The sequence below is a fragment of the Perca flavescens genome, chromosome 10 (genome assembly GCF_004354835.1).
Source record: "Perca flavescens isolate YP-PL-M2 chromosome 10, PFLA_1.0, whole genome shotgun sequence".
In the NCBI taxonomy this organism is placed as follows: domain Eukaryota; kingdom Metazoa; phylum Chordata; class Actinopteri; order Perciformes; family Percidae; genus Perca; species Perca flavescens.
In genome coordinates this window covers 33292396-33316506 of record NC_041340.1, presented here as the reverse complement: position 1 = coordinate 33316506, position 24111 = coordinate 33292396, and the positions used below count along the sequence as shown (strand labels likewise).

Sequence of the window (24111 nt, the reverse complement as noted above, 5' to 3'; positions counted from 1 at the left end):
TAAATTATTTCAACCAATATATCCAAAGAATAGTCAAAGAAATGAGCAGAACTCAAAAGACAACCACTATACTGTATATTGCCATCGAATGTAACAACTCAAATAATTAATAATTGTATCAAAAAATCTCAAATATCCAGAATTCATTGGTTCTAATAAGACAATGACAGTACCTTTGTGTAAATTCAAAACATTATTCACTTTGCTTAAATATTATGGTAATAATCTTGGTTTCTTAAAAAAGAAGAATGTGGTCTGGTTCAGCCTGAAATCCGGCTCTGTATGCAGGGACCACCCCACTTGGCTAACTGGTAGTGGTCCGTTAGCAAGGTTGTACTGCCGTGAGCACCCACCCAACCATTCCGACCTCCCTCCCTCTATCCATCCACCCATCTATCCATCCGTCTACCCATCTATCCATCTGTCCATCCATCCATCCATCCATCCATCCAACATGAAAGCAAAAAGAGGCTCTGAATCTCACACACAATGTGGGAGTTAACAGAAATAGCAGGGAACAAATCACTGTCATGTATTAGGTCTATGCATAACTTATGGAAGCTGTACAGAGATTATTGTAACAAACATTGAAAACAAAGACTGGCTAAAATGCTCACCAACTTTCTAAAAGCATAACATTCTTAAATAAAACTAAAGAAAATCAAAATGTTTTTGGAGGGACACCTCCTTTTTTCCCTTTATCAGTTTTTTTTTTTATCATCACTTCATGGCCGGACAGAAAACAAATATACTGTATCAACATAAGATTGGTTTATTCTCCTCCATATTAAGAGAGGCTGTGAGAAATGATTGTGTCATTTACTCTGTTATCTATATTTATTATTATTTATGATTTTTTTTTTATCTAAATGGGTGGTCATGCAAATAGAAAAAGCCAAGTCCTTTAAGCTTTTAGCTTGGTGGTAAACGTTGGTAGGTCACCTCTTGGCCAGTTCACCTCTTGATGAGTTGACTAGTTGCTCTATACTGGGTTACAAGGTGAGCTGGCTAGTTTGCAGTCTCTCTGTGCCTTTTTAGCTCAGGAGGTAACTAGCTATGTTTCCATATACACCAGCTGACTGTGCTTTCTCAGTTATTAATAAGTTTAGCAATTGCTCCACGCGTCACTCCTTATCTGGATATTCTTGCTGGAATCCATTTCTAAGTCAACCATTTATAAGCTTCTAAGAACCAAACCAGGCTAGCTAGCCAGGAATTGTATTTCAAGAGGTTGACTTGTTGTTTTAAGGTGGACTGGTATTCCAAAAATCATTGCTTGAAGTCTGCCTCGTTAACTGACAAGCCACCTAGTCAACAGGTAGATGGATATACTGAGAACTCAGCTAGGCAGGCGGTCGACTGGTCGCCCGAGATTACGCTACTTTAGTTTTTCCTTGAACCGATATTTCCGAGAAGTTGAGCAGCTGACAAATCAACTTGTTTTCCGGGTACACGGCTGGTGGCAGACGACAATTTGAGAGGTACTTGCTTTTTTTTTCTTTCTTTTTTTTGTGCTCCATGGTCCAACTTGGTAGCTTATTTGACAAATGGAGCACTCCTGTTTGGGGATACCTACTCATTGTTTAAGTATCCTGGATCTTTTCATTGACTTTTCCAGTTCACTACATACACATGTCCATACATGTCTACAAATTCTCTGCACCAGTCAAATGTGTAGGACGTGTTGTGTAACAGCGCTCCTTTCCAATGGTCATGGCTACAAAGCTTACATACCAGTGTATCAGTTTGTATCCAGTTGGTGTGTCCAAAATCAGCATACAATCAGTTTTAGGATCTGAATCTGTCTTTCTGTTAGCAGTCTGCAGCCAGTATATCCAACAATTGTGAATCCAAGGCTTAAGTCTTTGAGCAGTCCTTTGTTCACAAGGCGGGACGAAGTGGCCTAAAACTAGTGTGCAGGCAGTTCACAAGCAGTCCCTCTAGAAAACCAAGGCTGTACACAGTCCAAAAATCCAATGAAAACCAGTCGACCAACCAGTCAACCCCATTTCCAAAGCAAGTTTAAAAGCAGTCTGTAAACCGGTCTGCGATCCAGTACCAGTTGAGCAGTCCCTCTACCAGATGTCAGAGCTTAGTTCTCTGCTGGTGAGCGGTACGAAGGTGCTGTTCAGGTGGAGTTCTGGCTTCTTCCCAAGCGTACTGCTCTGGGTCACCTGGAAAAAAAACACACAGTACCACGGTGATCAGCAGGAAGCCCCCCCCCCCAAGCCACAACTCATAGCAAAAATCTGCAATTAAAAAACAAGGGCTGCATTTTACAGTATATACAGTACTATCGCAGGCCAACAGTGCACTATGCCTCATTATATGACAACTATACTGCATATGACAGCTATTTCCCAGTCTGTTAAAATAAATACATATTTTTAGGTTGGATAATATGAAGATACTGTTTTCTTTCTAGATTTTCTTTTATCCAAACAGACCTCTTGTTCCCCAGTGAACTGCTCCTAACCCCTGGGGAGAAAAGAGGGGGTTTTATTTTAAATGTGATAAAGCTCTGAGTACATGCACATAAAAAAAGGATACACTGTGTAGATGTTGGATGCTAGAAACTATCTAGGAACTGCCAAAAAAAAAAGACAAAAAAAAACATTGTCCTTTTTTTTTCTCCCACCTGTCCATTCAGCAGTGTCATAGGGATGTTGCAATAGACGTGGCGCCCCCCGGGGCCCAGAGTGGAGAATTGCACGGTGGAGGGAGGTGGGAGGGGAGGCGACATGGAGGAAGGCTGTGGGGGAAGCGTGAACTCGTAGCTGCGGCAGAAATGCCTCATTTGGGCCGCTGTGGCAGTGTGACCGCCTCCCAGCGGCAATGTCATCTGGTTGTAGTCGGGGATCTCTGTCGCCAAGGCAACCTGTAGGGAGATAACATGACTTTCTGTTCACTCTCATCACCTGAAAGTATTATTCCGAGAGGTAATTAAAGTTATTAATGCCAACACTTTACTTTCTGCATGAGCTATGAACACAAGCAAAGACTAAATGAAGCTGAAGCTCTTTTTCAGCAAGGACCTAAAGTAAAGTAAAGTTGGCGCTGACACACCAACCCGATCAGTGACTCGAGTCTGGTCGGCGTGTTCCGTGCTGTCGCCAGTCGGAGGAGCCGTCAGCCTTCATTTGGGCTGATTTGACTTGTTGAATCGGCCACTGGGCAGTCGGACTCAATGACCAATCTGATTGGTCGAGCGCTAACCCGGAAATTATGAGCGGGATGAGCGTGACGCCTCTCGAAATCTGACGAAAATCTTTTAAAGGTCCCATGCCATGAAATTTTCACTTTATGAGGTTTTTTTAACATTAATATTCATTCCCCCAGCCTGCCTATGGTCCCTTAGTGGCTAGAAATGTCGATAGGTGTAAACCGAGCCCTGGGTATCCTGCTCTGCCTTTGAGAAAATGAAAGCTTAGATGGGCCAATCTGGAATCTTCTCCTTATGAGGTCATAAGGAGCAAGGTTACCTCCCCTTTATCTGCTTTGCCCGCCCAGAGAATTTGGCCCACCCATGAGAGAGAGATACATCATGGCTTTCAAACGAGCAAAGCGGCAGTTGGTCAAGGCCACACCCCCACCCTCCACCTTGGCCCCCCTCTCTCCTCCTCAATAGCTACAGACACAAAAATGGCTCATCCTAAGGAAAGCTCATTGTGGGACTGGCTCTAGTGGCTGTAATTCTGCACCAAGGCTGAATTTCGGGAAAGAGACTTCAGATACAGTATTAGGGGACCACTAAGGTCTATATAAAAGAGACTTCAGATACAGTATTAGGGGACCACTAAGGTCTATATAAAAGAGACTTCAGATACAGTATTAGGGGACCACTAAGGCCTATATAAAAGAGACTTCAGATACAGTATTAGGAACCACTAAGGCCTATATAAAAGAGACTTCAGATACAGTATTAGGGGACCACTAAGGTCTATATAAAAGAGACTTCAGATACAGTATTAGGGGACCACTGAGACCTATATAAAAGCATCCAAAGAGCACCATGTCATGGGACCTTTAAACTGACCTTTGTCGATCTGAAATGAAGACAGATTCAGCAACCGTACGGCCTATTTCTCGCTTAAAATGTTTTCAGAAACACGTTTTGGTGAACAATTTTTGTAAAATAAGATATCGTATTCCGAGCGAGCCGCCATTAAGGTCAGTTTTGAAATTCGGGAGAAGCCAGACCCACATGACGCATTTGTCCAATCAGCTGCCAGTGTTAATTCTTTGGGCGACAATACAGATTAGCGCCACCTTCTGTTATGGAAACGTATTACGTCTCGCGCAGAACCTATGCTCAAGTCGGCGTCGCTTTGGTGTGTTCCGAGGCATTTTTTTTTGACCAACTCTGTGAGGCAGTCAGTCCTACTGCCTTTTCTGCGACGGTCTGCCATCAGGTTGGTGTGTCAGAGCCTTAAGACTACTCGCTACCGTTGTTGCTCTTAATACTACGTCATCCTACAGCGCCGCACAGCTGCTGCTATGCCCGGTGTGTTCCATACAGACGCTAAAGGGTGATTTTTGCGTCATATCTGATGCTGACAGGCACTGCCCAAGCATCCCTATTTTACAAGTTTGGAGTGAGAACGGCTGCAGTAGGACCCGTTGTCTGATGAGGCCCATATACGTTGGCCATGATACGGACAGTGTACTCATGTAAACAGGCACCTAATTAGTCAAGTCTCTTTAAAATGTAGTTGGACTAAAGTACTTTTAAATAGGCTAACCCAAATAAGTATCATTGTTACTATTTCTTTTCAAATTACATGCCACTAGCTTGCATAAATGCAATTGTATTTCCCTTTTTATTCATTTTCGGATATACAGTAGGCAAATTGTCTAGGTTTGGTGGGGGCGGGGGTGTTTTCAGATTGGTCGCCAACCTGTGATAACACCCCTGCTGCACACACCACGGGGAGGCATATCTTTAAAACAAACAACAACCAAAAAGGCTAATGTTCTACAGCTTCAAAACGGATAACTTACAATATTACAGTAGATAATGTAAATTAATTCCATGTACTTGAATGTATCTGAGAAAGCCTGACCTACAAAATTAAAGATCTGGTTCTAATACTGTGTGCGCGTGTGCATCTGTATGTGCGTTTGCATGACTGAAATTCTTGCTCCAGTCTAGCCCGTCATCACTACCTAACACCGCTGGATTTAGAAACACCCAGGTCAAGGGGCGGCTGTGGCTCGATCCCTGGTCCTGCAGTCTAGAGTGCGGATCGGACCGCATTTTTCAGTCCGAGCCCGGCCCGCGTCCGACAGGCATTAAGATATTTATGTCTGAGCCCGACCCGAGCCAGATAAAATCTCATTTTTTTCCTCATACTAATGACACACGTACGCTTATTTGTGCGGAAAACCTGCTTTTATTAAGCAACTGTAGGAAGGTATTCGGAAATGTCAACAGATGAGCGCATCAGCGCACACGGGGCAACAAGCCCACGTTAACACAGGCACGCACAAGAGGCCCAATCATATCGCGCTGATGTGACAGAGCTCGACCCAAACCCGAACATCATTTCTAAATATCTGTCCGAAATCGGCCCGTCTGGTCCCGTCGGGCTCGGGTCAGGTATCCATCCTCTACTGCAGTCCCATGTCAAAGTGTCCTTGGGCAAGACACTGAACCCCGAATTGCTCCCGATTCTGCACCGTCGGTGTGTGAATGTTTATCTTATGAGCAGGTGGCCCCCAGCGTATGAATGTGTGTGTGAATGGTGCCTCTACTGTAAAATGCTTTGAGTAGTCATTAAGACTAGAGAGCGCTGTATAAATGCATAAATATGTAAGTAACAACATCAGTTTGAAGTAGTACACGTGCAACAGCTGACCTGATGATGTCCATGGCGACTATCATTAGGGGGTGCCAAGGAGGCGGAGGTGGTTGTCATGGCAATGGTGGAGACGGTGGTCTGTAGGTCACCAAAGAGGCCCTGTTCACCAGAGTCCATCACCTGTTACCATTAAAAAAAATAAAAGTTATATAGTTTTTACTGTGCAGATGTATACAAATGTTCAAGGAGATTTTATCTCAATGTAAACAGAGATAGAAATAGTATTGGAATACATGGGTCATGTTGAAACATAAGACCTATGATATTCTATGTTTCTCTCATTGACAACAAAACCCATGAAACGGCCAAACCCAACAATGAATTAATAATTAAATTGAATTTGTAGCTATAGACTGATATATATCATTCCTCTGAGCCATAGAGCTCCATTGTCCAAAAACCATTAAAAACGCATCAATATTGCACTAGCTGACATGTTCCTGTAAATGCTCACTAGAGCACCAAATATGTATTAATGTGCGGCTGAAAATAGTTCCCAACAAAAACAGTATTCAATCGTGTTCTAGGAAATGATCGTGTATATTCAGTAGGAGTGAAGGCTTGGGGCTACGTACACAAAGACAGGATATGGAAAGATATTTGACAGTAAGAAAAATATAGAATAACACATTGCATTATCATTTGAGTGGATGAAATTAATTTGGGTTAATTTCTGTGCAGGATTTTGTATACCATATATAGTATTTCATTAAAGTTAGTCTTGAAAGAAAAAGTCACACGTCTTATGGCACACCTCATATCAGTACAGGTCATATTATGTCTATAGTACGTATATAAAAACAAATAGCGTTGAGAGTGATATGATTGCTAATCAAAGCCAGAGGTTTAGAAAACACAAAACTAATGAAATCGTTTGTTTTCTTTGGTCTGAAACTATTTTGCTGAAGTTCACTTTGTTGCATTTATGTATTTAGGTCACTTAAGTTAACACTGTCCAAGTTCAAGTGAACTGGAAGTCATATGGGTTCAGGCAGTCCATAACATGTCATCCTCCTAGGTTTTGGTGGTGGCGAGGGGTCAAAACGCTGCCGATTGCCATTCAGCGGATGTTGCCGAGCATGATGGATGGCTTGAATTCTTCAGAGTTCTTATGTCGTTTTTCAAGAAGATAGGAAGCGTGTTCCTTGGCCCATAAATTGAAGAAGCACTTTTTAGCTACATAGAGTTATACTCGGTTCTCCAAGCATGAATAGCTGCAGATGATCAGATGTCAGTCTCTAAACTTAAACGCACAAAGCCCTGAAAGTTGGGGGAGTTTGATGTGCAGCGCTTGTTTCTGGAGCTATGTAAGTTACAGTACGATGATGTCAACTGGCCAAATGAACACAACTAAAGAAGTCAACATTACGTGTGACTGACATAAAGAAGACACTTTCCCATCGGTTCCAGGTACATAGTTCACTCTCTAGTCTATTTGTTTCTCAGTGATTATTCTCCAGTGCCAAGCAGCAGGCGAACATCTCTGCTAATCAGGGCATACAGCACCTGAGGTGTTAACACATGGTAAACATGTACACATTTCCCCCCACTGTGATTCCCATTTTCATACATTACCTGTAATTAGCAGACATTTCAAAGGCCATCTGTTTGTTGTGGGTGTATGTGCCCCAGGGGAGCATAAGTACATGTGCAGACTAAATTTCCACAGCTATGTTTTTTCCTAGACTCCTGGACATGCGAGACACAATGTGTAATTTCCCCGCCGGGCTCAGTCAAGTACGTCTTCTTCTTCTATTTACACCAAGCCAGCCGTTGTAATCCTTTGGGGCTCAAATGTGCTTGGCAAGCTCCATTTACGGCCACTATATGTACTACTATACTATTTTTCATGCCTTTTGATAGTAAAATGTGTAAATATCTGTACATTTGGGCAAAAACGTGATAGTTGCCAAGGTAAAGAATCATTCTGGATGACTCATTTTCACTTCTGCCATCTAAAAAGAGGCAAAAATTGTCTGATGTTACTATTTTTTATGTTCGATGACATAGGAAGGGTAGGAATTCGGCATAAACAGCATTACTAATCTTGAAGCCTCTATTGAGTAGAGTTCACAGAATGAATGGCGATGTTTCCCCAGTAAGAGACTGAGGGAAAATTAAACAAAGTTGGAGTTACCCGAAAGATTTGGGGCTTTTGAGAAAACATTTGGGACTGGAGCCCCAGAAGCCACCCCCCTCGCTCCGCCTCTGCTTTACACCTGATACACTTTCCTACCACATGCAATAAAACTGTTTAACACTGAGTGTTAGATAAAACTCACAATACATTACAGGTTTATATTTTATAAATACTATTTAAGTAGGTTGTACATTTTATTCGCCACTTACTGTACATATGTTTGTACAATCTTTCCTGTGTATATTTTTTGAGTAAGTGTTGTTGTATTGTATTTTATTTATTTTTTGTATATTCTATATGTGTGCTGTGTGCCTTATATTGGCTGCTTTAGCACACAAAGTATATCTGTCTGTCTGTCTGTCTGTCTGTCTACATGGTATATGGTACTACACAGTTGGTTTTAGAAAAGAAAAGCAAAATTGCCCTTTCCTACTATAGTATTTCTTTTGGTAGCTAATGTAAAGGTGTGTGGTTCTGTGCCAGTGTGGTCAGGGTTTTGAATGCTTGTGTGTTGTTTGTGTACCTGGCGTCTAGACAGCGTCTCTCTGCGTTTCGCAGGCATCTCGTAGACCACTTGTTTCCAAAACTTAGAGGACAGCTCGTTGCTCTTAGGACCCCTCCACTTGATGATGGATAAAGCCTGAGAAGACAAGAGATTATTTAGTGGTCTTCTAGCTTCTCGTCCCATTCATCATTCCTCTCTCCCTCCATCCCACTCTCTGTATACCTTGATTGTATGTTTAAGTGCTTCCACCTCTTGATAGTTAATGACATTCTTCAGGTCTGCACATTCTATCATGATCACCTGGACAGAAACACAGAGGTAAAGGTCTTTAAGAAGGCAGAACAGAGCAACTCTCCTTATAGTGCAAAGTACTTCACAAATTCCTCAAACGTGTTAAAATGTAATCAAGGCAGATTTAGTTACTTGCTGTTTACTTCTCCAAATTATACCTTGATCTCCCCGGTAACCAGCATGGAGTGGAGGCGTGTCTCTATCTGGAAGATGCTCCACCCTCTTTTGGCGACAAACTCTGGAGTCAAAACGATGATCAAGCGTCTGCTCTGCTCCACGCTACGAGCCAAGTCCTCGATGTAGGCTGGCAGAGAGAGACAGGGAGACAGGGTTAGGCTGAAAAAATTAGTGTGAAGACAGTTAGAGAGGGACGTCCCTTAGAAGGAAGTGAAGATCAAAATATTGCGGTTCCTTGCAATCTACTTGTCAAAGATTTATATGAAAGAAAATAAACAGTTGCAACTAAAATCTATGGGAAGTGAATGGTCCCATTATTGATTTTGTATATTCAATGTTTGTTCTTTTTCTTTACATAGACACAGCTGATAAAAAGGGACTGGCACAAAAAGAAAGGAAACAAAGTAAGATTTTGCTCTTTACATTGTCACTTAAAGGAATGGCTTAACATTTTGGGAAATAGTCTTTACTCTCTTTGACATGAGAAGATTGATATCAATCTCATTTCTTTAAGCATGGAGCTGGATTGAGAATATGGCTAGCCTATTTTAGCAAGCTTCACAAAGCTTAATTTGGCCATCACATACAAGCTAAAGGGTGAAAAGCTAGCCTGGCTTGGTCCAAACTGAGAAACTACACCAACCAGCACCTCAAACAGCTGACTAATTAACACCTCATGTCTCATTTGTTTAACCTGTACATAAGGACCAATGTAAAAAAAACTCTTTGTGGTTATAGAGGGAATTACGTGCTGTAACTATTTCCTGGCAAACAGCTGGGTGCAGTGGACTGCACTGCGTCTGCAGGTGTCATCACCGTTTGGTATATATAAATAAGACAGCTTTAGTGCTGTTGCTAGGTGTATTCCAGTTTGTTGCTTAGCTTGCCTAATACACCTTGACTTCTGCCATGATATATGATCTTATGTATCTTTCTGTGATACACAAAATGCAATAAAATGCGCTGAAATAAATTCCTACTGTAGGTCCAATATTTGACCAGCTTTGCGTGAGTGCTTTTGCTCTAAAGAAATAGCTCAATATTTTGGAAAATATGGTTGTTCACAGTATTGTGTGGTCCATTAAGGGCAATGGGGCGGCCCCATTGGAATGCTTTAGGATGGACTATGTATGTAGGATAGCTTAGGTTGGGTGGGTTGACAAAATGTTGGCCTGGTTTGAAGCAAGGACCCCTTACTGTATATATTGTATAAAATTGTTGCAGGCCTACAATAAAGTGTAGGGCGGCCTAGAGCCTTTACACATACCTTTTTATAGTGCATACAATACTAAGCTATTAAAATAATATTTTTTATGGTTACAACATCTAAAACACAAGATTCACTCAAAGGGCCCTATTTTAACGATCTAAGCGCACGGCGTGAAGCGTATGGCACAGGTGCGTTTAGGGCGTGTCCAAATCCACGTTCGCTAGTTTGACGGCAGAAAAAAGGGTCCGTGCGCAACATCTGCATTGTTCAAAAGGTTTGGACTTACTGTCTTCATTAATTCATAGGTGTGTTCTGGGCGTAATATGCAATAAACCAATCAGAGATCATCTCCCATTCCCTTTAAAAGCCAGGCGTGTTCGTACCTTGGCGCATTGCTATTATGATGGCGGATTTGCACCGTAATATTTTTATTTGTAATCTTTTGCGTGTTTGTGTACTGCTGCGCTTCCCTGTGTGTGTAACAAGCATAGTGTGCACGCGCTGTGCACAGGCCTGGGTGCATTTTACTAATTTGCTGTTAAAATAACAATGAAATGCTGCGTTATTGTTGGCCAATGGCACGATCACTTCCCGCTGCAGAATGCGCCTAAACACACCTCCATGTAAGACCAGCACGCCCATGGGTGCGAAGATGGGCGCAAAGATGGGTGCAGTTGCATTTGCTATTTAAACAACACAGGCGTTGGTCTTAAACTAGCAAAGACGCCGGGTGCAACATAGGGCCCTCAGTGGTTTCTGTGACATGAGAAATACTTTCAAAATACAAATGGTTGAAAATACAGCAACAGCCAAAATACACAGCTACCATTATACCTAGTGGAAAAGTCACACCAGGCCACAGGTTATTCATGTTAAATGGGCTTTAGAGTTTTGCTGATACACAACCATCAGCTTTTACTTATAATTTAGGAAGATGAATGTGAACTGGGCGAGGTAAATGGGCCGACAATGAGTTGTTAAAAAGTGAGCAAGTCTGAAGTTGAGCTGTATGCGTTGATTTACAGCATGAGTCGATACAGAGCCAGGAGTTCTCTGCACTTTTAAATGATTCTTTTCATCCTGGCTGTGGTGCTGTTGCTTCACGCCGAGCCCAGCGCAAACCCCATCTTCCCAAACTGTCCCGTTTCCAATTATTCGTTTGAGACATTCTCAATGGTTTTTGGAACGGGCGTCACTGAAATGGCTCATTATTTCTCAAATGTGTAGTTACCGACAATGTCTGAACACTGTGTGTTCTGTGAAAAACAGATTACCTCTCTTTGTGTGTCTCTCTCCCTCCACCATCTCTTCACTTGCTAACTAAATTAATGACAGAGTCTCTCCAACAACACATTGCAATTTCACGCTCAATTTGAGGGGCACAAATAGTACAGAACATCCCAAAATTCACTCCATTTCTTTCTCTTCTCTGCTTTGCTTTTCCATCTCTCCATCTCTTTATCTTTCTTTCTCTTGTCCTCACAGTTAACCTCCCCTCCTATCTCCCGCCCGCCACTTCCTCTTGCCGCTCTCTATTTTTGAGGATTATGTAAATCAATTAATGAAATAGAACAAACCAATGACCCCTTCCCCACCTCTTTCTGTTTCCGTTGTTTATTTCTCGCTCTCTTGTTAATTTCGGAGGGATAATGGAGCGGATAATTGAATAGTGTATTTTAGGTTGCATTGCCATGCTGCTCTGTCAATGGCTTTGGTACGCACTGAATAGGCCCCTCTCTCTGTCTCTGTAATTCACTCAGTCATTTTCACACTCCGTAACCTTTAGTTCATATGCAGCTTAGAGTAAGTTATGCGCGTTTTGCACAGTGGACATTTATTTTTTAGGATGTTTTCAGGGCACAGAGAGGAAGCCTCATTTTTGGAAGAAATATGACTTTCTCATCTGTTTTTAGGATGCCGTGTTGTGTGTGTTTTTGTCTCGAGCGTGTGTCGAGAGGGGGCATTATTTTAGCTCAATGCGATTCATTATGAACCATGTTTAGGTAAATTTATTTATGTATTTTAGGAGGAAATGTTAAGTAGTGCAAAGAACACACATTAGTTTCTTACTTTTTTGCCACATGATAAACTTATTTTAGCGACTACATTCTTTTTTTTAGGAAGTTTTTTGGACAAGTTGAACCAGTGGTCGAACTATACCGTTGCCTTTGGGGGAGCCAATGATGAAATGATTAGCCAATTAAACATTGGATTGACATAACTGTTTGGATCGTTTCCACTTTCCTGCATTGAGTACTTTTACTTTTAATACTTTGAGTACATTTTCATGATGATACTTAAACACTTTTACTTAAACGTACAATATGTAACTTTCTGCCGCTAGGGGTCTCTCAACCAAAACAATGGACGGTAAAACTGGACTTTTGATGACGTTGGGAAGTTGCGTGGAATTATGGGAGTTTTTAGTGTTAAACACCTTCGCTGCCAGTTAGAATGCATCAGTTCACGGACGAGTTTACCCATTCAAGTTTATTCACGTTCGTTTATTCATGTTATTGTAATAAAATAGCTGCAGTTTCCCCAACAATTTACGTTTTTCTTGATTAGATTTTTATTTGTAGCCGACCAGTTAGCTAGTGAGCCAGCAAGCTAACAGTAGCCAGCAGCTAAAACACAAAATATTTCACATATCAATGTCACCTTTTGGATGGTTTCAACACCGGGGCGGACGGGGTTTGTTGTAACGCTAGCTAGCTACTAAACGAGGCTGAGAGACGGGTGTGGGTGGGGATTGTCGGGGAAATCTCTGCAACAGCGAGCCAGGACGTTCGATGCCTGTTGTGCAGCAGCAGAACATCTCCCAGCCGCCCAGAATTATCTCCCCTTCACTTTTCAGTAATCTTATCTTTTCGTTTTGGTGCTTAACCCACCTTTTGTCGGGTTAATTTAGCTAACAGTAAAGACAGCTAAACGCGAAGGGGGGAGAAATTTGGAAGGGAGGAGATTTTCGGCACATACACCGGTAGCGCTACGGAGATGTAGCTAGCTACCGCTATGGATGGCTGCTGTTGTGACTCGGTGCTGGGTCTGATATAGTCTGTTTCCCGCCGTTTAATTAAACTGCCGTTAGCGTCGTAAGCACCAGGCACTGGAGATAAGTTTTGGCCGGGGGTTGCTGTAATGAAAGTAGCTGGCTGATATCTGACTGGGGGCTAACGGTAACTAGCTAGCTATATGTCCCGGGGCTGTTGTCAGCTGTCATCCCGACTGAGTCTCTCTGCGCCGGGAGATTGAGGCAGACGGACCGGGGTGTGCTACTTTGGCTAAATTAGCATTAGATTAATCGTCTATCTATACAGCTAACGTTAACGTTACTAGTGAAGTTATACGTGGGTTAGCTCAGTCCTGTTAGCTGTGGTCGAAACAGTCATATAAAAATAACTTTATTAGCGTGTTGAACGATGTGGTAACCTCATAATGTTACCCACAAAGCTTTAGCATCAACGTTAGCACATTGTAGTAACGTCAAGCCGGTATCGATATTGAACTTTCAAAATAGATAAGGTCTCTGTTGTATTACTGTGATAAAAAGTGGGATGTAATTAATCACAAAATGATGCTGTATGGCAAAAAAAGCAGTATTACGGTTACAGGTATTTTTTTTCTGTGACATTGTATGATTTACAATTACTCCTGAACGTATCATCTTGGTGCCAGTGTTCTGATGGAAGTTAGAGTAACTGGAGGGTGAAAGGTTATATGACGCCACTGACGGGCGACTAAGGGAAACATGCCGTGTCTGAAAATAAAATAACAGATTTCTCTGGGTTTGACATTTGGTGGAAACATTTGGCATAGTGTAAGAACACAACTCCTAAAAATATATAACATAGGTATGGTCATTTTTAGACATTTTAAAGCAGAAATGTCACATATTGTACCTTTAAGTAACATTTTCAATGCAGGTCTTTTACTTGTGACTAGGAGTATTTTTACAGTGTGGTATTCATACTTTTTACTTTAGTAAAGGATCTGAATACATCTTCGACCACTGCTGTTAATATAAAGATATTGATTGTTGCAGTTTTAATGATCCTCCCTATTGTATAAATCTCTCTGGACACAGAGACATATCGTGAGCTTAGAATTATAAGGTTCTATCTCCACTTATGGCCAAAATTGAGTTTTTGACATAATCTGATCCCTTAGGTGTTTATTAATGCCTGTGTGGTATTTTCTTGGTTAGTTATTAATAAAATAAAAAGGTTCCATCTCACAAAATAGTTGGGATGTAAAAACTTTGATGCTCAATATCTCAGAACTACCCTAAACGGAGATAGAACCTTATAATTCTAAGTTCACAATATGTAGGAATGTCAACTGTATGTGATAAACAGCTGTATAGAACAGATGAGCCTCCTGACATTCCAATCTAAACGCTCCATTCACCGTCGGTGCAGCGGGCAAGGCCAGAGATGACTTTAATAATGATGGATGTGTGTGTGTGTGCGTGTGTGTGTGCTGAGAATAACTACAAATCTGTTTATCACAGCATCTGCTTTTTTTCCCCTCATACTCTTATTGCATGTCAATGTCTTGAAGTTATTTCATCATTAAACCATGTTCACCAACAATGTTCAGTGTATTTTGAGAGCAGAGTACATTTGTGGTTGTAAGGATCCATAGGCAACAGCTGAAATACATACTGTACTGTAATCCACATCCCGTCAGCATCCAGTGTCAATTATCCTCAAACTTTTAGTATATTTGTAAAATAAAGGGGGGATGTAGATATAGACGGACAAGTAGATGGCGTGTGCCTACATGTGTATGGTAGTCAGTGTTTCCTCCTTTCTGTCTGTGTCAAATATGGAATTGTATGTGTGTGTGTGTGTGTGTGTGTGTGTGTGTGTGTGTGTGTGTTTGTCAGATCAGAGCATTGACAGATAGAGCAATAAGAGTCATAGTTCCCCCTCCAGTTGGACAGAGTGACACGTAACCCCAGAAATTATGACAAACTTGTGTGTGTGTGTGTGTGTGTGTGTGTGTGTGTGTTTGTGCACTGTCGGCACTCTATGCATCCTGTTCATATGTGAAAATTTGTAGGTGTGAAAATGAGATCAAGATATAAGCTACAGTGTGAAAGACATGCACGCCTCATAACAAAGTGAAAACATAAAGCGTGTGAAACAGTGTCTGAGGTGGAGCGACACTATAGTGTTGTGCATTGTTGCCTGCATGTGTTTGTGTGTCCATGTGACATCATACACAAAAATACGTGTGTCTGTTTGTAAGTGTTTTATGATGAAGATCCGCATACATTCTTATTTGTTCTGAAAGATTAATAAATTCTTGGTATTGGGGGCTATAATCGCCCATAGAGAGAGAGAGAGAGAGAGAGAGAGAGAGAAAAAAGAGAGAGACGGGTGTGTGTGTGTGTGTGGAGGGGGGGGAGTCTTATGTATTCTGACAGAGTGATACATTCTGGGAATTGGGGGCTATAATGGCCCATCGAGTGAGAGACAGGATGTGTGCGTGTGTGTGTGTGTGGTAGGAGGAGGGGTGGGGGGAGGAGTAGGTAGACAGACGGATAGATAGATGGATACTTACTACTGCTGGGTATTAGATCTCTGTCTGGTATAAACAGCTTGTATCCACAATGTTTCTCTAAAACATCCGGCAGGATCTCCAAAGCAAATGTTTCCTCATCGCTGCTCATCCTGCTAGGGAAGAGAACAATAATCATGACTTTAGATACAAAATCAAATAACTTAAATGAGCACCTGGTGGTGGCTGAAAATGTATTTTCAGGTGTTAACATAAAAAAAAAAAATGCTGAAGCAGGGACGTGGTTAGCTTAGCACACAGACTAGGAGCAGAGGGAAACAACTGGCCTGGCTCTCTCCAAAAGGAGAGAAAATATGCCCACCAGCACCTCTAAAGCTCTTAAAATAACACATTGTAACTTTTTAAAAAAAAATCTGTACACAAACAGAAATGTAAAATATTTTATATTTTATATAATCATAACATAATTATTATATTATATATTTTAGGCCACGTAACTATTTCTTGACCAACAGCAGTTATCTATCTGGCCAATACTTCTCCGGCTAAAGCCCAAGCACACATCTGTGTACAGACTAAGGCTTTCAAGTTAACATGATGATAATAGCTACATACTCTCACTCTTTCCTCTTTAAGGAATGGTTTTAAATGGTTCAAGTCACAATTGTTGCAAATCTGTGCTTATTGGTTAATTGTTATTGAACGGATAAATTATTACAACTCAGTGGGAACCAAATGAGTTTCAGTGCTGAAGAGTCAGACACAGAGTTCCAGTTATGAAGACAATGACCCACAATCCATTTTTTTAAACATATATTGTTTTATTTATTAACCAGTTTTTATTTATCAATATATATGACTATTACATATACACAGACACAAAGCTACCAAACCTGGCAATACCACTGCAATGACTCCAGATGCTGCCTGTTGTTTGCCAATAAATACCTCCAGCAAATAAAGCCCTCTAAAACCACAAAATCTCTGTTTGTTTGTTGATACATGTTAGTTAGTACGCTTTAGAGAGAACCAGGCCAGCTGTTTCCACTTGCTTTCATTTTTTTATGCTAAGCTAGGCTAACCACATCACAACTCCATGACTGTGGAACTTTTTTTGCAATGGAAGCTGTTTTAAATCTACGTTTAAACAATCACAAGCCTTTAAAGCAACACTAAAAAACTTTTCCTGCTTCGGTCCCCCTACAGGTTGGAAGCGGAATTGTCCGTTACATTACATTATGCAAGTTTGCCAGATCGGGTAGCGGATCTGTAGTTCGAATGAGACATAATGAGACATTACGACATGCTGCGATTGTGAACTCCAGACAACAATGTTAGCATGATATGAAAGCTTTGTTTAATACATGTGGACAAAGGCAACTGACCTGCCCAAACAGTCAAGGTCCACTTTAGTGTAGGACAGATAGCCATCATATTCTTTATTATCTGTGAAGAGAGAGACGGAGTTAGTGAGAGAACATTCCCTTCATTTTAAACAGCATCGCCTGAACGCATCCTGAAGATACTTTCTGATCCTCCTACATCTGGACCTGATGGAAACAAAAGGATATTGGGAATACCCTACTAGGCTAATCAGACTGACTTAGGATGTGTTTGGAATCAATAATTCCAATCAGTACTACAAAATTAAGTCTTTAATTTGCTTTCTTCACTTCTTTTGTTTTCTTTATCATTACTGTTTTCTATTGTTGAAAAATCACTTATCATTATACCATCACATGATGGAACAAAACATAAAATCACCCAGTCAAGTAAAAAAAACAAATGTTTGTTGATCACTTTTTTGCCTTTTTCTTGAAAACAGTGGAAAGAGAATAATCAAGACAATCAAGCTTTTCATAGACTGTGCGTATGTATTTTACAATGATAAAATGTATGTTTATTTAAATGGAGCCTGGTGGGTTTAGCAATAGCAATTTCGCTATTACATATTTATTTTTTAAAAATTCTCTCAGAACTCTCAGAAAGGCTGTAGAGATCTTTTCTATAGTGTTGTCAAACACTTAGAACAATAATCTGAGCCTGTCAATGGCAAAACAAGCACTTTTGTGGATGTAAATTGCAGGTGCACAATTGCCCAATAACATTATATTGTATAGGGAAATAGGTACCCTTTAAGTGTAGACATGGTTGAGTGTAATTGTTGTGTATCTTTTGTTCTTTGTATTGCTTCACCAACATGTTTTTAGCATAACTAACCAATGGCATTTATATAAGTACTCTCTTCACTCGCACACGCTCAGCATTTCAGCAATGAGTTGGCAACATGGACATTTTGCCGAAACCTCTCTATGCCCTCCATTGTTCTCTTGCAGCCGTCTTCCATGTTTGTAGCTCTCTGCTCCTCCTGGCACAGTATGCTTATTGATATAAGCCCTGATCCTGCTGCTGTTGTACCACCAAAATACTCTGTTATCCCAAAGACATGGTGTCTGACTTGGCCCAAAGAATCACAGATATCGTAGCAGCACACCCAACTACTAAGAACATTATACTGCATATAGGGTCAAATGATGTTGTAAAGCAAGAGTCTGAAGTGCTGAAACGTGAGTTTATGGATCTGCTGAACACAGTTAGCTCCATAAATGCGAAAGTGTTTATCAGTGGCCCTATACCGCCAGTCAGAATAGGAGTTGAGAGATTCAGCAGACTGCTGGCACTGAACACATGGCTTTCAACTGCATGTATCGACCATTCTCTGCAGTTCATTGACAATTTTAACATTTTCTGGGACCGCAGACATCTTTTTAAAGCAGACAGACTCTTACTTAACAAGTCAGGAGTAAAGCTGTTCACCTCTAGCCTACTTTACTCTCTGCACCACCCATCTGCTCCCTTGGCCAAGGGCACGAGACAAGATACATTAACACAAACAAAACAAGAGGAAGACACAACAAAGTGCGGCAGTGATCCACCACAGCCCCCACCTGAGCAAGGATTTGACCATGGGAGACTACAGAGCGGAGACAAGAAATCTCAACTCCCCTGTTCACCTATCCAACACTCCTCAAACCCCCTTACCAACCCCGACGAGAACTCATTGCCCTCCCCATTCCATAGGAGACCAAAGAGCGGAGATGAGAAATCTCAATCCCCATTCTCACCCGTCCAACACTACTCAAACTCCTTTAACAACCACGACGCCTTTGAGGACGTCTTTGAGGATGAGTCGCTCTCTCCTCTTTCCCCCATCCCCATGTTGGAGTTCACTGACCAGATGAAGCAGCTGGTGAATGCTGGAACCAAGTATGCCCCCCTTCCTTTTCCCATCGTTCGCCCCCGGCCAAAAGTAAAATGCCAGGCACCTCTGCCCCCTCAAGAGCGGCAGCTAACTCATTTTCCCCAAACTGATAAGGATGCTTGTTTGCAAAATGCAGCAAGCATTAACTGATATGGACCGGGTCCAGGCTGCATGCCTAGTAGCACTCATGACTCTTTCCAAGACAAGCCTGGGCCCTGCGTATTAGATTCTTCCACAATTTATGTTGTGATAGGTAATAGAAAAAGAATAACGAATAAGCACTTAACGGCAAACTTTGCAAACTTAGCATCCATTCCTCTTCAGCCACAGTCAGTCACAAAAAATTAAAACACACTATCACTAGGCCTACTAAATGTCAGGTCCTTGGTAGGAAAATCATTTTTAATCAATGATTTAATTATTAAGCACAATCTTGATTTTATGTTTTTAACTGAAACCTGGTTAAGCCATAATAACAATGCTGCTGTTCTCATTGAGTCAGCCCCCCCTAACTTCAGTTGTATGAGTGAGAATAGAGTGAATAAGAAAGGAGGTGGAGTCGCCATTTTGTTTAATGACTCATTCCAATGTACGCAATTATCTTATGGAAATTTTGCTTCTTTTGAATATGTGGCTCTTCAGCTAAGATCCTCCCCTCAAGCTATACTTCTAAATATCTACAGGCCACCTAAATACTGTGCAAACTTCTTTGACAATTTTAATGAACTGCTGTCTATAATCTGTATTAACTTTGACCGTGTAATTATTGCTGGTGATTTTAACATTCATGTTGACAACCCCCAGGACCGAGGAACCAAAGAACTGTGTTGTGTTTTTGAGAGCTATGGACTGACTCAGCATGTTACACAGCCCACGCACAATAAGGGGCACACACTGGACTTGATTATCTCAAAGGGTCTAAACATTTCCAAGGTTGTGGTGACTGATGTTGCTCTCTCTGATCATTCCTGTGTTTTCTTTAACGGCACTATCTTGGTGCCCAAAAGTGTTCAAACTAAGTTAATCAGAAAACGGTATATCACTGAAAACACCAGTGAATCATTCATTCAGCTTTTCTCCTCTACACCCGCCCTCACTGGGGCCTCAGTGACTGAGCTTGTAGATAATTTCAACTGTAAAATTACAAATGTTATTGATGCTATTGCTCCCACTAAGGTCAAAGCTGTCTCTGGTAAGAAAAGATCTCCATGGAGAAATTTTATAGTTGTGAGAACAGAAAAAACAGAGTGTCGAAAAGCTGAACGCAGTTGGCGAAAATCTAATCTCTAGATCCATTATAACAATTTTAAAGAGAGACTTCGCATTTATAATCTGGAACTAAGAAATGCAAGGCGGTCCTTTTTCTCTGACATTATTGCCAGAAACAATAATAATTCACGTGCTTTGTTTGCTACTGTTGATAGATTAACAAACCCTCCAGTACCAGTAGCATCTGAACTGTTGTCTACCAAGGCTTGCAATGACTTTGCCTCCTTCTTCACAGACAAAATTTAGAAAAACAGTCAGTGCTTCCATATCAAGTACAGGAGATGTGTTGTCACAGTGTGCACGCAAAACAAATTCCAACATGACACAATTTCATACGATCAACCTTAAAAACCTGGAGGACATTATACAACATCTGAAAACCTCCTCCTGTTGCCTTGATATTCTACCAACGGGTGTTTTCAAAAGTGTTTTGAATTGTTTGGCTTCTGATCTTCTATATATTGTAAATACATCTCTGCTCTCAGGTATCTTTCCACAGGCCCTGAAAACTGCAGTCATCAAGCCACTCCTAAAAAAGAACAATCTAGACACGTCACTAATGAGCAACTATAGGCCGATATCAAACCTTCCATTTTTAAGCAAAATCATAGAAAAAGCGTTTTTTCAACAACTCAACCTTTTCTTATCACTCAACAATAGTTTTGATGCCTTCCAGTCAGGTTTTTGACCACACCACAGAACTGAGACGGCTCTTGTCAAAGTCTTTAATGACATCCACTTAAACACAGATAGTGGCAAAATTTCAGTCTTAGTATTACTTGATCTCAGTGCTGCATTTGATACAGTCGACCACAACATATTACTTGACCGATTGGAAAACTGGGTTGGTCTTTCTGGCTCAGTACTAAAGTGGTTTGAATCCTATTTAAAGAATAGGGACTACTTTGTGTCTATAGGTAATTATACATCTGAGCATACAAATATGACATGCGGAGTTCCCCAAGGCTCAGTTCTGGGGCCTCTTCTGTTCAACATCTACATGCTTCCACTGGCTCAGATTATGGAAAACAACAAAATAAGTTACCATAGTTATGCGGATGACACACAAATTTACATAACCTTATCGCCAGGGAATTATAGCCCAATACAACAACTGAATATGTGCATTGAACAAATTAACGACTGGATGTGCCCTAACTTTCTTAAATTAAATGAAGAAAAAACTGAGGTGGTTGTTTTTGGAGCAAAAGAGGAACGATTAAAGGTCAGCACTCAGCTTCAAACGACAATGTTAAAAACAACAGACAAAGCCAAAAATCTTGGTGTAGTCATGGACTCAGACCTGAATTTTAAAAGTCACATTAAGACAATTACAAAATCAGCCTATTTTCACCTTAAAAATATATCAAGGGTTAAAGGACTTATGTCTCAGCAGGATTTGGAAAAACTTGTCCATGCTTTTATCTTCAGTAGACTTGACTACTGTAACAGTGTCTTTACAAATCTCCCTAAAAAATCAATCAGACAACTGCAGCTGATTCAGAACGCTGCTGCTCGAGTGCTCACTAAAACCAAGAAAGTGGATCACATCACTCCAGTACTGAAGTCTTTACACTGGCTTCCAGTGCCTCAAAGAATTGATTTTAAAATACTTTTGCTGGTTTACAAATCACTAAACGGTTTAGGGCCAAAATACATTTCTGATCTGCTACTACATTATGACCTACCCAGACCTCTCAGGTGGTCTGGGACAGGTCTACTTGTTGTTCCCAGAGTCAGAACTAAACAGGGGGAAGCAGCGTTCAGTTTTTATGCTCCACATATCTGGAACAAACTCCCAGAAAACTGCAGGTCCTCTGCAACTCTCAGTTCTTTTAAATCTTTTTAATGTTGCCTTTCTTTAAATAACCTATTTTTAACTGCTCTTTCTTTAAAATTCTTATACTGCACTGTACATTTTATTCTTTTAATGATCTTAAATTGTTGTTAATTGTTTTAATGCTTTGAAATTGTTTTTAATTGTTTTCTAACTGTTTTTAATGTTTCATGTTTCATGTAAAGCTCTTTGAATTGCCTTGTTGCTGAAATGTGCTATACAAATAAAGCTGCCTTGCCTTGCTTTGCCTTACCATCGTCCCGAAGCAAAAGCGAGCACACAAACAGGCTTACCATCTTCCGTCTCATCGCTTCCAAAGTGTCTCCTGTAGCAGAGCATGATCTCCAGGTTGTAACACTTATACAGTGCCGTGAGGACTCCCAGCAGCAACAATATGACCCCCAGACCACCAGCCAACTCCAGACGATACATATCTACAGTCAGAGAGATACAGCAAAGGGGAGGGGTAGAAAAGACATCAATCAGATTGGGAAGTTTTCTAAAATAAATAGACATTTGTACAAACAGAATAGACAGTCACAAATGGTTTTTGAGGAATCACGCTGTATGAAGAAGCTTTGTTAACTGTCTGCCTAACATTCCCGCCGATAAAGCGCACGCACGCACGCACACACACACACACGTAAGACATGTTAATATGGCCACAGAAACACGCCGTTTGTCAAGAGCGATTATCTTTGTAATTATGTAACTTTCATTTGCTCGTACAGAAATTCCCTTTGGGCCTGTTCTCTTCTGCGGGGAGATCAGAGGTCAGAGGCTGAATGAATATTACAGTTTGACATTTGATGAAAGCTTCATTAGGCAGTATTTTGATGTCAACATTGAGTGACAAGAGTCCCTGTAATGTGAAACGGTTGCATGTGGAGTGCCAGTGCAATTATTGTAACATACTACTCTGCGCAGTTTCAGCGTGGAACACTTTGCAAAGCCAAAGAAAGACAGATATTTTAGTGTAAAGTTTGCAGACCAAACCAGTGAATACAGGACTCACGACGTTTGAAACGCCCATGTTGCTCTGTTTCTGTTGGATATGTAAGTAAAATAGGCAAACTGTTTGCTAACTTGTTTGATAACTTACTCAGTTTATTTAAAGTGCTCATATTGAGCAGGACACAAGAGGCATTTACAGGAGAATAGTAAATGCTAAAGTGGAGGGAAACAATACAGTAGGAATTCATCAAAATGATTCAGCAAGGTCAATGTGTTGATTGAGCAATGGCGTATTTATTGCTTGTGAAAAAGGAGCAGGAGGTGGATTGTGTTATTTCTTCTTTTTTTGCCTTAACAGAAGATTTTTCAGTCAAGGGTTATTGTCTTCCCATAAATGTAGTCCCGGATGCTAACCCAATTCACATTTGCCAAACCAATTATACCTCATCCTTTAAGCTTTTTCTCCTTGTGAAAGTAGCGCTGACAGTCTGCTTTCTGGAAGTGTTTTCAAACTGTAAATTTTACATTCACAAGAAAAAGGGCTTAGAGGATGAGGACCAACAGATTAGTTTTGCACATAGGCATAGGGTAAATGATCCCACCTCTGGTGAAGAGCAGCACACAGCCGCTTCTCTAAACCTTTCAACAGGAAGCATCGGGAACGGTTTCACACGCAGTGAATGAGACGGCTGCAGACAGGGATGCCGTTACTGCAATTGTTATAACTTGTGGTCTACGTTGAGATTTAGGGATGACGCTTTTTCTGCAAGTGTTTGGTGATGATCTCCTAAGTTGTGAGTTAAACTGGAATTTACAAAAATCAAAGGAACCACCTGTGCAGAATATGAATTCGCAAAAGACACAAAGTCAGCCTCAACACAAAGTATGTTGCCTTGACTGAGAGAGACAGATGACCTCATGTCAGCATGTTAGACACAGAGACAGACAGACACAGACACACAGACACACACACAGTCTCAGATTGTGTGTGTTTGTACGTATGAATGATAGTGCTATCATAGGCAATATGAGTGTATGGGAGATTAATGGAACACTGCTGGTGAATGACACCATAG

At 41.0% G+C, this 24111-nt stretch overlaps 1 protein-coding gene across 6 annotated transcripts in view; it reads right to left on the bottom strand.

Moving 5' to 3' along the window:
• The window catches only part of il1rapl2 (interleukin 1 receptor accessory protein-like 2), a 602282-nt gene continuing 578171 nt past the window's right edge, over positions 1 to 24111 (bottom strand). For 3 of the 6 annotated variants that reach the window (XM_028589415.1, XM_028589416.1, XM_028589419.1), the window contains 10 exons: positions 22375 to 22515; positions 17099 to 17159; positions 15756 to 15868; positions 8956 to 9101; positions 8729 to 8806; positions 8525 to 8641; positions 5859 to 5981; positions 2639 to 2878; positions 2448 to 2478; positions 1 to 2174 (listed from right to left, as the gene is read on the bottom strand). In XM_028589415.1, coding sequence (XP_028445216.1) covers positions 2086 to 2174; positions 2448 to 2478; positions 2639 to 2878; positions 5859 to 5981; positions 8525 to 8641; positions 8729 to 8806; positions 8956 to 9101; positions 15756 to 15868; positions 17099 to 17159; positions 22375 to 22515 — 1139 coding nt within the window. In that variant the 3' untranslated portion in view covers positions 1 to 2085. The remainder of the gene's footprint in view (positions 2175 to 2447; positions 2479 to 2638; positions 2879 to 5858; positions 5982 to 8524; positions 8642 to 8728; positions 8807 to 8955; positions 9102 to 15755; positions 15869 to 17098; positions 17160 to 22374; positions 22516 to 24111) is intronic. The other 3 variants (XM_028589417.1, XM_028589418.1, XM_028589420.1) reach the window with 3 other exon arrangements.